The 13,141-nt window shown below is 39.0% G+C and overlaps 1 protein-coding gene across 2 annotated transcripts in view; it reads left to right on the forward strand.

The window, feature by feature from the left end:
• The window catches only part of LOC136854006 (serine-rich adhesin for platelets-like), a 42,781-nt gene that overhangs the window by 8,615 nt on the left and 21,025 nt on the right, over window positions 1-13,141 (forward strand). Inside the window, exon 1 of one of the 2 annotated variants that reach the window (XM_067129964.1) lies at window positions 7,412-7,487. The exons of the other annotated variant lie outside the window; for it this stretch is intronic. Coding sequence (XP_066986065.1) covers window positions 7,464-7,487 — 24 coding nt within the window. The 5' untranslated portion in view covers window positions 7,412-7,463. Of the gene's footprint in view, window positions 1-7,411; window positions 7,488-13,141 lie in introns of those variants that run through there. 2 annotated transcript variants of the gene reach the window in all.

A 13,141-nucleotide genomic window follows, 5' to 3' on the forward strand; every position in this document is an offset into this window, starting at 1 on the left:
AAATGTAATTTCCTTGGACGCACACTTTTCTCCGCTTTTAGTTTTCTGTAAAAGAAAACTATTGAGAAGGCAATTTTTCTGTCCATCTGCACTTTTGTGTCCGCCCTCAGATCTTATAAACTACTGAGGCTAGAGGGCTGCAAATTGCTATGTTGACCAGCCGCCCTCCAGTCATCATACATACCAAATTGCAGCCCTTGAGCCTCAGTAGTTTTGATTTTATTTAAGGTTAAAGTTAGCCATGATCGTGCGTCTGATACCGCTATGGGTGCCAAAACACATGCCATGGATGAAAGTTTCATGGGCCGCGGTTGAGAGTTTTATACAGCATTTTACGCTGTACAGAAAACTCGATAGCGCTGAAGAAACTTCGGCGCATTTTTTACTTGTTCTTTTGTTTGACTATTTGCTTGCCATAAAGATCCAAGCGTTGTTTACTGCGATTGTTGATGCGTATTTCATTCAGTTTTCATAAAATTATTCAAGTACAGTAGGTCAGTTTAAAGAGAGGTTCAGTAATCTGGCTACGCCTTTTGGGAGAATGGAAGCGGCCACTGGGGAATTCTGACGTTTCTGTAGAGCGAGGAAACCATACCAGGAAAAGGACTTTTAGTTGAGAGAAACACTTTATTGTGCAAAAAACTTACGAATTACAACACAACAGGCAACCCAGACGTGGTATGCGTATAAGGGAAAGCCCTCTATGATGAGTGACATTTTCTGTGATATTATACTCACCTTTTCCACACTATTGATTACTAGACAAAAGTCATTCATCAGGGCTGATACAGTACTCAAGTGGCATTACAAAATATAAATGGTTACAGATAACTGCATAGGTGAATTACAATATATTAAGTAGAAATTACTCATTAAAAGATTGCGCTTCAAGATTTGTCTTAAATATTACAAAGTATTAAACATTTATATATACTGGACATTAAGAAAATAATCTGAAATATTGCTATAAAAAATATACATTTAACCAGGTTTCTAACCAGGGACAGAATTGCTAAGGAGTCCAGTAGAGAAAAAGTAACGGTTAGTCAAAGAACTTAGTCGTACACAGGACGTGATTAAGACTATATTCCCTTCTTGGTCTTGGCTTACTACACCAGTGATTTCAATATTTCCTTTCTATCAAGCTTAATGGTAACCGTAATTGTGCTCAAAGGCCAATAAACAACCAACAAAGAAACTCAAGGTTGTTCTAAAATCTGCTCTAGCACTAGAACTAACATCTGAATCGTAGAGCAAGAAGGGGTTATAAAGCAGGCAAGCAAACGCTATGTTGGTCGAAAATCTCGGGAAAGTCAGCAGAATTGGCCACTCCGAGTCATACTTCCAATGTCCATGAAATGTGCGTGCGTCTGAATTATACAGACGAGAGTTTGAATCATGAATTATTTCATGGTACTTAGTAACTGTTCATCGCTTGTGTGACTGCGCTGCTCAGTCTTGGTTGCATAAAATGGAAAAATATGATATCGGACTATTTTACGATTGACGCAATAGTTTAATAGGAAGGTTAAATTCACGCTACTCTTCTTATTACCACTGGGTTTGGTTTGAAATCAGATCTCTACTGTGGAACAGTCTCCCTGAGGATATCGCGTGACTGGAACTTGAGAAAGTTCAAGCTAAGATGCAGTGCATTATTAGTCTAATACAATAATTCTCCTTGTATTTTGATATTTTACATTTTTATCTATTTATCAGTTATTTTTCTTTTTTGATAAGTCATCTCATCTTTTTATATTTCCCATTACCTTCTGTTACTTCTTTCTAATGAACACCGCATTCTTTGGAAGCATGAAATTCAAGTCAGTGGTGGGCTTGTTCCATATGAATAGGGTTCATCTTCAGAAAATAATAATAATAATAATAATCAAACAAAAACTTCTTTCAGTTTTCTCCTGAAGATGGAAAGAGAAACCCACAAGATTCTTGTGTATAACTTGTTTACTGGTAAATATTTACATATTACTTTTATCTCGAGTACTTTCAGGTCCTGGGAGAAGAAGTTCCAGAAGATTGCTGGGCCTTGAACCAGCCTGACTACCTCATCTCTTGAAAAAGGGTCACAGTTAGGACCTGAAAGTGCTCGAGATAAAAGTAATAATATGTAAATATTTACCAGTAAACAAGTCATACACAAGAATCTTGTGGGTTTCTCTTTCAATAATAATACTAATAATAATATTAATTATAGGTTTCTGATTCAAGGAAAAATCTGTTACTTTCTCAATTCTCATATACGTCCTACAAAGCACTTCCGTAGTTTTTGTTCAGACTTGATAGGTCAAGCGAAATGTGGCTTTCTGGATTTTCATTCTGGCGAGAGAGAGAGAGAGAGAGAGAGAGAGATGAGCTCTTTAAGGAAATAAACTAATAGCTTTTTTTATTCTCTCTAGTGATCTTGTTGGACTGTTAACTTAGCGACAAAAGTCTGCAGCATTTGCCGAATACTACTTCATGCTTTATGAGAACTGAATGAGTTTTAAAATTGTAATTACTGTTCACATTTGCGTAAAACTTGGGAAGCAAAATAAGTTTCTGAATTGGCTGAAACTGATCATTTATCATTACAGCTCTTGTTATTTCTAATCATAATTGTTGTCGCTGTTGGTACTCTTGTTGTCAGTGTTATTGTAACAGTAACTACCGTTGTTGTCACTTTATTGAATTTTGTTGCTTTAGACATCAGCGTGGAGAAGGCTGATAGGAAATAGCTATCCCATAAAGAAATGGGCAAAGCCGAATGTAGAGGAGAATAAGAAAAAAAGAAGAAATTATCGCACATCACGAACATGAACAGATGCGCGCAGCGTTAATTGTTGCCATTCTGATCAGCCTAAAGCTAGTTTGTACGCTAACACAAACACATACACACATACAGTATATACACACACTGTCGCCAAACTGCAGCGTCAGCAAGCAACGCTGTGTCGTGGCTTATTCCAGGTCATAAATAAGGGTTAATAACCCATCCGCAGCCAGGCACTGGAGTCAGCAATCCGTCAGATGTTTCTTTTAGCAACGGTATAATTCGTTTTGCTAACTTCGCAGAATCACATTCTCCCATCGCGACAAGAAGCAGTTTCAAAATTGAGTCCACGTGGGGGAAGCGTTCAAAGATCGAAAGAATGTATTGCTAAACGGCAAAAAATGCTTACGTTCTTCAATTGAATGTCTCCATAGGAGGGTAGTGGCGTCAGTTCACCTCACACAGTGCACTGTAGGCATTACTTGAGGTTTGCAGCGTCCCTTCTGCCCCTAAGCTGCTACCCCTTTCATTCCTTTTACTGCACCTCCGTTCATATGCTCTTTCTTTCTACCCTCTCTGACAATAGATTCATTGTGCAACTGCGATGTTTCCCCCCTGTTACACCTTTCAAACCTCTCTATTCCCAATTTCCCCTTCACCGCTTGGTCTTTGGACTAGATTCTATATTATATTCTATTCTGTTAAATGTGGTTATCAACTCTGAATCAGGTATACAGTACAGTACTTGCTGAATCAGAAGAGTCATTTTAGAAGAAATTATGTCAAATTTTTTTGACAACATCTACTACAGACGCGAATAAAAAATACCATAACCTTATTGCAGTTTTGCAATGGGATTGCTGTAACGTATTGTTAACTTTGCTAAAACATTACTAGAAAGGAAATGGAGATCTTGAATGAAGTCGATATGCGTGCTTAGTCAGTAATTTGCTTTTAAAAAATGGCAGTGCATAAAGCCTAAAGCTCAGAAAATTGTAATAAAGAAATTCTTGTTTTAACTTCATATTCACTCGCCTGCAAAAGTTACTGGTTGATGACAGATTATGTATCATTCAAATCTAGTTCCGCTAGTTGCCCGATTGAGTGAAACGTGCCTCTCTCTCTCTCTCTCTCTCTCTCTCTCTCTCTCTCTCTCTCTCTCTCTCTCTCTCTCTCTCTTTATATATATATATATATATATATGTGTGTGTGTGTGTGTGTGTGTATATATATAAAATTGTATTACGATTTGAAGCCCAGTATCGGCATTTTTGTTACATACACACTCTCTCTCTCTCTCTCTCTCTCTTTCTCACACACACACACACACACACAAAGCAATTAGGATGTGCCCCTTTGACCGCCTTTTTTCACTTCCGCAAAATATGTTTTTTTGTCATGTGACAAATTGCGTAGAAGCATGTCAGAAACACCAAAATATAGCTTGGTGAAGAACATTTGGAGAGAAATAAAGATATACATAATATAAAGAGAACTCATACACCTGTTCATAGAACAACGTTAGTTACTGGGTAGCATTCTCTGTGTAATCTTTCGATGACTCACTGTACCTCTGAACTCCTTTCTCCGTGTTTTATCTAGACGATCCTGTCTTACTCAGAGAATACTAAGTCTCTGTTTAACTGAATGTTGATGATACTGGTGAATCCGTGCACACTGTGAGCTGCTTTCATGTTTGTAACCTTGAGTGTCGAATATAGCTCGCTGTTGTTATGAGCCACACTGGAGGGAGAGACCGTACCAACGCAAGGCTGGCTTAGTCTATAATGATGATGACGAAACTTACTTTATAAGTACTTTTAAATGAAAAGCTTCCAAAATGAAGTCGTGATGATTCTGAAATCTACGTCACTGTTGTTTCTATTGTAACATCTTCACCCACGAAAGAGAGGACAATTGCGTGAGAGAGTGTGTGTGTTTGTGAGTGCGCGCGTTTCTGTGGGAGCAAGAGTCAGACAAAAGCTGAATCGCAAACATCCAATAGTTTTCACATAGCGTAAAGGAACTACCCACAAGCACCTGAGACCATTTTGTTATAATATGAAGCAAAGCGAGCGATCAGTGCCCACTTGCGAAAGGTGGGGTTGGGCAGTCAGTTCTTAATTCCCTAGATACATTTCTAACACCAACGACCCCGCTGCAAAAACTTGGTTTTTGAGGAAATCCTAGACCTACTGAGACACACCTCCGCGGCGCTCACTGGGTTTTGTGGGGGTGGGGTTCTGACCTCTGATCTACTCCCTCCTCCTTGGGTCTAACGTTCGCTCAAGTACTCTTACTTTATTCTCTCTTTTTACTCTGTTCTCTACCTTTTTTTTACGAAATCCAGTTACCACTGAATCATGCTAGATAAGTAAATTTCATATCAAGATCAGCATTGAAAGAGAAACCCACAAGATTCCTGTGTATAACTTGTTTACTTGTAAATATTTACATATTACTTGAAAATACTCGAGATTCAAGTAATGTGTAAATATTTACAAGTAAACAAGTTATGCACAGGAATCTTGTGGGTTTCTCTTTCCATCTTCAGAGGAAAGCTGAAAGAAGTTTTTGTTTGGAAGATCAGCATTTGCATCGACGAGAATTCCCAAGCAAATGCATTCGAGTTTTGTTCGGGAAGCTATGAAAGGTCTTAAGGTTTCCATTCAGTCGAGAAAATCAGTAGTAACAAAAAACTACGTTGCAGATTGCAGTTCTTGCAAGATTCGACATGTGTTTCTATAAGTATGCATCGCATACAGCAAAAAATACACTACAGTAGTATGTATATATATATATATATATATATATATATATATATATATATATATATATATATATATATATATATATATATATATATATATACAGTATATATACAGTATATGTATATACTGTGTATATATATTTATAAATTGTGCATGCGTATATATACATACTGTATATATGTGTATGCATGTATATATACATTTATATATATATGTGTATGTGTTGTGTGGGTTTGTATGTATATATGCATGTATATGTGTGTATCTGGGCTTTCGTGTATTAATTGTAATTATATATATAATATATATATATATATATATATATATATATATATATATATATATATATATATATATATGTATATTTATACATATATATGATTGTGGGTGTATATGCATGTGTCATAGATGTAAGTGTATATATACATACACATGTATGTATGTATATATTGCCGTTTTAAGTGAGAAAAGGCAAATATTGTAAACAGACGAACATCTAAAGAATAGTAAAAAATATATATGTAAACGAGAAAATAGATATGTTCATAATAGGACTATATTATTTGAAGGAGAGTTAACCGAAGTATAGGCTTACGAAGTTCAGCTGGGCCACAACAGCTTTCAAAGGAAACTTGCGAAGTATAGCGGGAGATACTCAACTCATCGCTGCATAAATGAAGTTAAATTCGACAAAAATCACTAATTAGTAAAATAAATGAACAGCAATAAAAGTAATTAGCACATTCTCAAAGACGAATGAGCAGGGCTTCAGACTAAAATGAACCACCATCCGTTGTCACATTCCTCGTTATGTTGTTGAGTCTCGGACGAAAAACAGGTGCGTGAAATTCAAAAACCTCTGTAACGTTTCTTGCAAAGGAGATATATATCATTAGCAGCCTTTTATATGCCTCCTTTGCAATTCGTTGCCTCCATGTCTCCATCTCGTAAGTAATCTTCGTAGGAGGGTAGCCCCGCCAGTGTACCTCACGCGGTGCGTTGGAGGCATTACTTACCGGGTCTTTGCAACGTCCCTTCGGCCCCTAGTTGCAACCTCTTTCATTCATTTTACTATACGTTCGTTTATATTCTCTCTCTTCCCTCTTACTTTCCACCATCTAACAATTGATTCATAGTGCAACCGCGATGTTTTCCTCTGTTACACCTTTCAAACCTTCTTACTGTCAATTTTCCTTTCAGCGCTGAATGAACTCATAGGTCCCAGCGCTAGGCCATTGGCCTAAATTCTGTATTCTGTTCGTAAGTTTTCTTTATTCTACGTTTAAACGTCCATTTCAGCGCTTCAGATGACCAAACCTGCTTTTTACCAAGTGGTCTTTGCTTTCATACATCTGAAGCCTCATATACGTACATCGCTTCATTGCATATTTCTCCCATTTACTTTATATAAATAGGAGCCAGAATAAGTGTTTTTTTTTTTTTTTTTACCCACGCCAGGCATTAGTATTTCATCACTGAGGCCCTTTTCAGTTCTCTTTCTTTTTAACGATAGTCACGGGGAAAGAAGGTAAATTGAACGAGAAGGTATGTAAACCACTTGATAATTAATTTAGAGAGAGAGAGAGAGAGAGAGAGAGAGAGAGAGAGAGAGAGAGAGAGAGAGAGAGAGAGAGAGAGAGAGAGATCATCTCCCCACAGCAAGAGTCAATCTTCAATTTCGTTCTTTTAACAATAGCTATTGGAAAAGAATACAAATTAAACAGTGAGATGTCTAAACCACTTGATAATTAATATAGACAGACCTTAGAGAGAAAGAGAGAGAGATAAAGAGAGACCCCCCCCCCAAGGAGCAAAGATGAAGGGAGGGGCACCCTACGAAAGGTTACCTGTCCGAACTGTAACAGCCAGACCAGGTCACAAGTCTACAAGGGGAGGTTCTTGAACACTCTTCTGCAACATTTTGTATGTGTGAACCGGCGACGATGGACGTAAGTATTGTCAGGTGGAGATTACATTCAATAGTCCCTCCTCGCTGACTTAAGTGCTCTTGGCCTTCCCTATTCAAGTGACGACTGGATTTCAGTGAACCGAATTAGCACAGGAAGTGAATATCTTCGTTGAAATTCTCTATCGTGTTACGGGAAATAAGTCTTGTGTCTTGTGCACGGTGATTTCAAGGTAAGATAAAACTGTAAAAGCGATTCTTTTGTAAGTAACAAGACATGCTCCAGGTAGGATATAAAAGAGGTAAGTGTGCCTTAAAGGCGTAAGCCCCACAACGAAGATTTAGATATGTTTTAGAACACCAGTTGTCTTTATTTTGGTAACCAGTGCACCGGACATCAACACATTTTAATGGTGATCAGAGGTACTACGTAAATCAAGTTCCAGGCAATACGGTGCACTTGCGCGAATCCCAGTGTCGTTACTTATAAAATAAAAAACGTCACAGTCTTTAATTTTGAATTGCTGTTTAAATGGCTAAAATTCTCGATGCGCTCATAACCCAGGATTGCCAATCTGTCCAGTTTTTCTAGACCATTAATCTAAAGAATAAAAATATACGAGTGGTAATTTAAGAAAAGAAACATACACTCCAATCAGAAGCCCTCAATAAATAAATTTAAGAATACCCATCCCCAAATAACTATCAATCCCCGTAGGTGGGTAGTGCCGTCAGTGCACCTCATGTGGTGCAATGTAGGCATTACTTAAGGTTCTTTGCAGCGTGCCTTCGGCCCCTAGTTGCAACCTCTTTCGTTCTTTTTACTGTACCTCCTTGCATATTCTCTTTCTTCCATCTTATTTTCCACTCTCTTCTAACAACTGATTCATTGAAACTGTGGAAAGATCTTCCACCCTTAAGATTTTCACTTATCTCGCTTTAAAAGCTGAACTCGTCCAAGAGTGGGCTTTGCCATGCGGAAGTAGGCCTACCACCAGAACTCGTCCGAGAGTGAGTTTTTCTGTGCGGAAATAGGCCTACCCCAAGAACTCTTCCAAGAGTGAGTTTTGCTGTGCAGAAATAGGCCTGCCACGAGTACTCGCCCAAGAGTAAGTTTTGCTGTGCGGGAGTAGGCCTACCATCAGAACTCGTCCAAGAATGAGTTTTGCTGTGCGGAAATAGACCTACCACCAGAACTCGTCCTACAGTGAGTTTTGCTGTGCGGAAATAGGCCTACCCCAGAACCCGTCCAAGAGTGAGTTTTTCTGTGCGGAAATAGGCCTACCCCCAGAACTCGTTCAAGAGTGAGTTTTTCTGTGCATCAGTACGATACTGATGCATTTACTTTCATATTTTCATATTTTTGCTTCTCGAGACCAAAGGTCTTTGACAGTTGTCACGGAAGAAAAAATATGGCTTTTTAGTGACGAGCGTACGAAAAAAAGCGCGAAGGATTTGACAAGTTAGGAGGGCATTGTGGCTATTACAATTCTACGCGTATCTGGTAAAATGTGACCAGTGGATTCTACATATATATATGGCTTCATCTTTACTTGTTCTTGTACAATAAAAGGCAAGCGTGAATGATCCCAGTGAAATTACACATTAGTTTTAGCAAAGCGAAATTACAATTTAGTTTTTCAAGCTAAAAGTACCTTGGAATTTCGCTCGTTCGACCAAGTAGGGGGTAGGCATTACTTAAGGTTCTTTGCAACGTGCCTACGGCCCCTAGCTGCAGCCCCTTTCGTTCCTTTTACTGTAACTCCTGTCATATTCTCTTCTTCCATCATACTTTCCACCTAACAATTGATTCATAGTGCAACTGCGAGGTTTTCCTCCTGTTACACCTTTCAAACCTCTTACGGTCAGTTTCCGTTTCAGCGCTGAATGACCTCACAGGTCCCAGTGCGTGGCCTTTGGCCTAAATTCTATATTCAATTCAGTTCGGATCATTCGTCTGTTGTTCCAGCTCACATGAGATACTGTTGTATTTTGAAAAGACGCGCTTACATCCCTTCCAGCACTTCATAATTTCTTGAAACTCTTTTTAGGGGTAGATTTTTTTTAATGTTCGGGTTCCAACAGCTTTATATTGAGAAAACTGTTTTTAATTTTGTTATGGTAGCTTTCAAATGCCTCATACCCTTACTACACATTTCTCTGTCCTCTGGGTAATTTTTCTCTACCTTGCTGCTTCATTATTCTATTTATTTATTTATTTTTATTTATTCATTAATTTATGAATTTATTTTTTCCCTTTTAATAAGTAAGATCTCTACTTTGTATTTCCCATTACCTCCTCTTACTTCTTCCTGATGAGCACCTTAATATTCTTTGGAAGCTTGAATTACAAGTCTGTGGCCCCTCTGTTGGGCTTGTTCCATATTAATAGGGTTCATCTACTGAATAATAATAATAATAATAATAATAATAATAATAATAATAATAATAATAATAATTTGTTTTGCAACTGATAATGATAAATCAAGCATTATCGCGATTGCTTTTAGTTCCCTGAAAAGAAAACTATTGTACCGGCTTTGTCTGTCCGTCCGCACTTTTTTCTGTCGCCCTCAGATCTTAAAAACTACAGGGGCTAGAGGGCTGCAAATTGGTATGTTGATCATCGACCCTCCAATCGGCAAACATTCCAAATTGCAACCCTCTAGCGTCAGTAGTTTTTATTTTATTTAGGGTTAAAGTTAACCATGATCGTACGTCTGGCAACGATATAAACAGTCCACCACCGGGTCGTGATTAAAGTTTCATGGACGGAGGCTCATACAGCATTATATGGAGACCACCGAAAGATAGGTCTATTGTCGGTGGCCTTGATTATACGACAACAGAAAACTTTGTTCTAAATAGACCTGCCATCTCGCCTATACACCTGTTTTCTGTTACTTATCAGCAAACTTTTCGAGACCAACTCTATTTCTGATCAACCATATAGCTAAACCATTTTTATAGTGCTTCCACGCCCTGCTCATTCCCCTTGTCAGTTATTATTTTTTTTTCCTATAATTTTGAGCGCTGATCGGAAATGCACGCGAGAGTGAACATATATATAATATAAAATCTACAGAGCTGAAGTACCCAAGGCCTAGAGAATATTCCCTAGACCTAGGTACATACTAGAGTTCCTCATTGGACGGGTTGGTATCGTTCTCGGATAGCACTCTGCTAGGCCTGCGTTCGATTCTCCGACCGGCCAGTGAAGAATTAGAGAAATTTACTTCTGGTGATAGAAATTCATTTCTCGTCATAATGTGGGTTCGGATTCCACAATAAGCTGTAGGTCCCGTTGCTAGGTAACCAACTAGTTCTTAGCCACGTAAAATAAATCTAATCCTTCGGGCCAGCCCTCTCTAGGAGAGCTGTTAACCAGCTCAGTGGTCTGGATAAACTAAGGTATACTTAGACCTAGGCACTAACGGCTTCTAATGTGAACTAGCGATCATATTATATTTCGACACGGCTTATCTGTAAATAAGCAATTAGGACAAATAAATAGTGAAAATGCACGCACACACGAGAGAGAGAGAGAGTAACTCATGCAACAGCCTGCTCATCTGGGTTCGACCGGCGATGACACATCTGGAACGATTTTGAAATAATGGCTACCCAGACCTTGCGAGTGCCGTAAGTGCAATCAGCGTCGGTCCGCATTGACAATACAGGATATTCTCCGTATGGGGATAGTGCCGTCAGTGCACCTCACGCGTGGTGCACTGTAGGCATTACTTAGGTTCTTTGCAACGTCTTTTCGTCCCCTAGCTGCAACCCCTTTCATTCCTTTTACTGTACCTCCGTTCATATTCTATCTTCCATCTTACTTTTCACCCTCTCATAACAATTGTTTCATGGTGCAGCTGCGAGGGTTTTCCTCCTGTTACACCTTTCAAACCTTTTACTCTCAATTTTCCTCTCAGTGCTGAATGACCTCATAGGTCCCAGCGCTTGGCCTTCGGCCTAAATTCTATATTCTATTTTGTTCGATACAGGGTGTTCCCTCCCATTTTAAACTTTCTTTTTTTTATGCAGTCATTAAAACATAATTACGATCTAATGCGGCCAATGATGACGCCGTGTGGCGCATGCGCGTCCAACTGTCGCTGCACGCTCGAGTAATCATTAAGTCGTTAGCAAAGTTTATTAGAAGTCATCGTACTTCAGCAGAGAACGACCGTTACGCCAAAGCAAGCAGGAAAATTATAATGAAAGTAATATAAAAACTAAAAATGCGCCAGAGTTTCTTCGGCGCAATCGAGTTTTCTGTGCAGCCGTTGCAGCGTATAATCAAGGCCGCCGAAAATAGATTTATCTTTCGGTGGTCTCGGTATAGTAATGCTGTATGAGCCGCGGTCCATAAAACTTTAACCGCGACCCGGTGTTGGCCTGTCCTATATCGTTGCCAGGCGCACGATTATGGCTAACTTTAACCTTAAATGAAATAAAAACTACTGTGGCCAGAGGGCTGCAATTTGGTATATTGGATGACTAGAGGGTGGATGATCAACATACCAATTTTCAGCCCTCTAGCCTCAGTAGTTTTCAAGATCCGAGGGCGGACAGAAAAAAGTGCGGACGGACAGACAAAGCTGGCACAACAGTTTTCTTTTAAAGAAAACTAAAAATTGAATCAGTCAAACGTTCCGAAATTTTGTAATGGTCTACAGTAATTCCTTGCTGAGACGTCGACTCTTCTTTCAGTGAACAATTAACTTTAGGCTTAAGCTCATCATCATGAGACCACTGACCTACTGATTTTTAACGTGAACTCTCTCAAAAAAAAAAAAAAAGGGCGAAAGCTTAGTCTAGATACTTCCAGACAAGGAGTGGATGGACAATGGGTATCTGGGCTATTTCACATAAGGGATTGCAAGGTGTTCTGCTCAGAGCCTGATATCTTATAGGTTATATAGTTAATTTATAGTCTTATAGAACAGTTTTCTTCATTTCATAGGGAGGGAACGATGGAGGGTCTTCCCTCTTTTGAACGGAATAGAGACTTTTTGCCAAAGGCTAATCGCTGGACCTACGAGGTCATTCAGCGTTGAAAGAAAATTTGAGATTAGAAAGGTTTGAAAGGCGTAACAGGAGGAAAACCTCGCAGTTGCATTGTGAAATAATTGCTAGGAGAGGGTGGATAGCAAGATGGAAGAAAGATGATATGAATGGAGGTACAGTAAAAGGAATAAAAAGGGATGCAGCTGGGGGCCGAAGGGACGCTGCAAAGCCCCCTTAAGTAATGCCTACAGTGTACTGCGTGAGGTGCACTGGCGGCACGACCTCCCTACGGGGGTCTTTCTTTCGATACTCTTTGATTGAGAATGCAATCAAAATACGAGTACAGAACAAGATGGCATGTTTATTAATAGAGAGAGAGAGAGAGAGAGAGAGAATTGCTTGCATCTGAGTTGAGAAATAAGTGGAGAGAGAGCGAGAAACTGCTTGTATCTGAGTTAAATGAATTTAGAGAGAAGGAGAGTGCTTGTATTTGAGTTAAGGAATGAAAACAGAGAGAGGAGAGAGGAACTGCATGCATCTGAGTTAAGAAATACATGCAGAGAGAGAGAGAGAGAAAATTGCTTGTTTCTGTGTTAAGAAATAATGCAGAGAGAGAGAGAGAGAAACAGCTTTTATTTGAGTTAAGAAATAAATTCAGAGAGAGAGAAACTGCTTGTATTTGAGTTC

Source organism: Macrobrachium rosenbergii, chromosome 28 (genome assembly GCF_040412425.1).
Source record: "Macrobrachium rosenbergii isolate ZJJX-2024 chromosome 28, ASM4041242v1, whole genome shotgun sequence".
Taxonomy (NCBI): Eukaryota; Metazoa; Arthropoda; class Malacostraca; order Decapoda; family Palaemonidae; genus Macrobrachium; species Macrobrachium rosenbergii.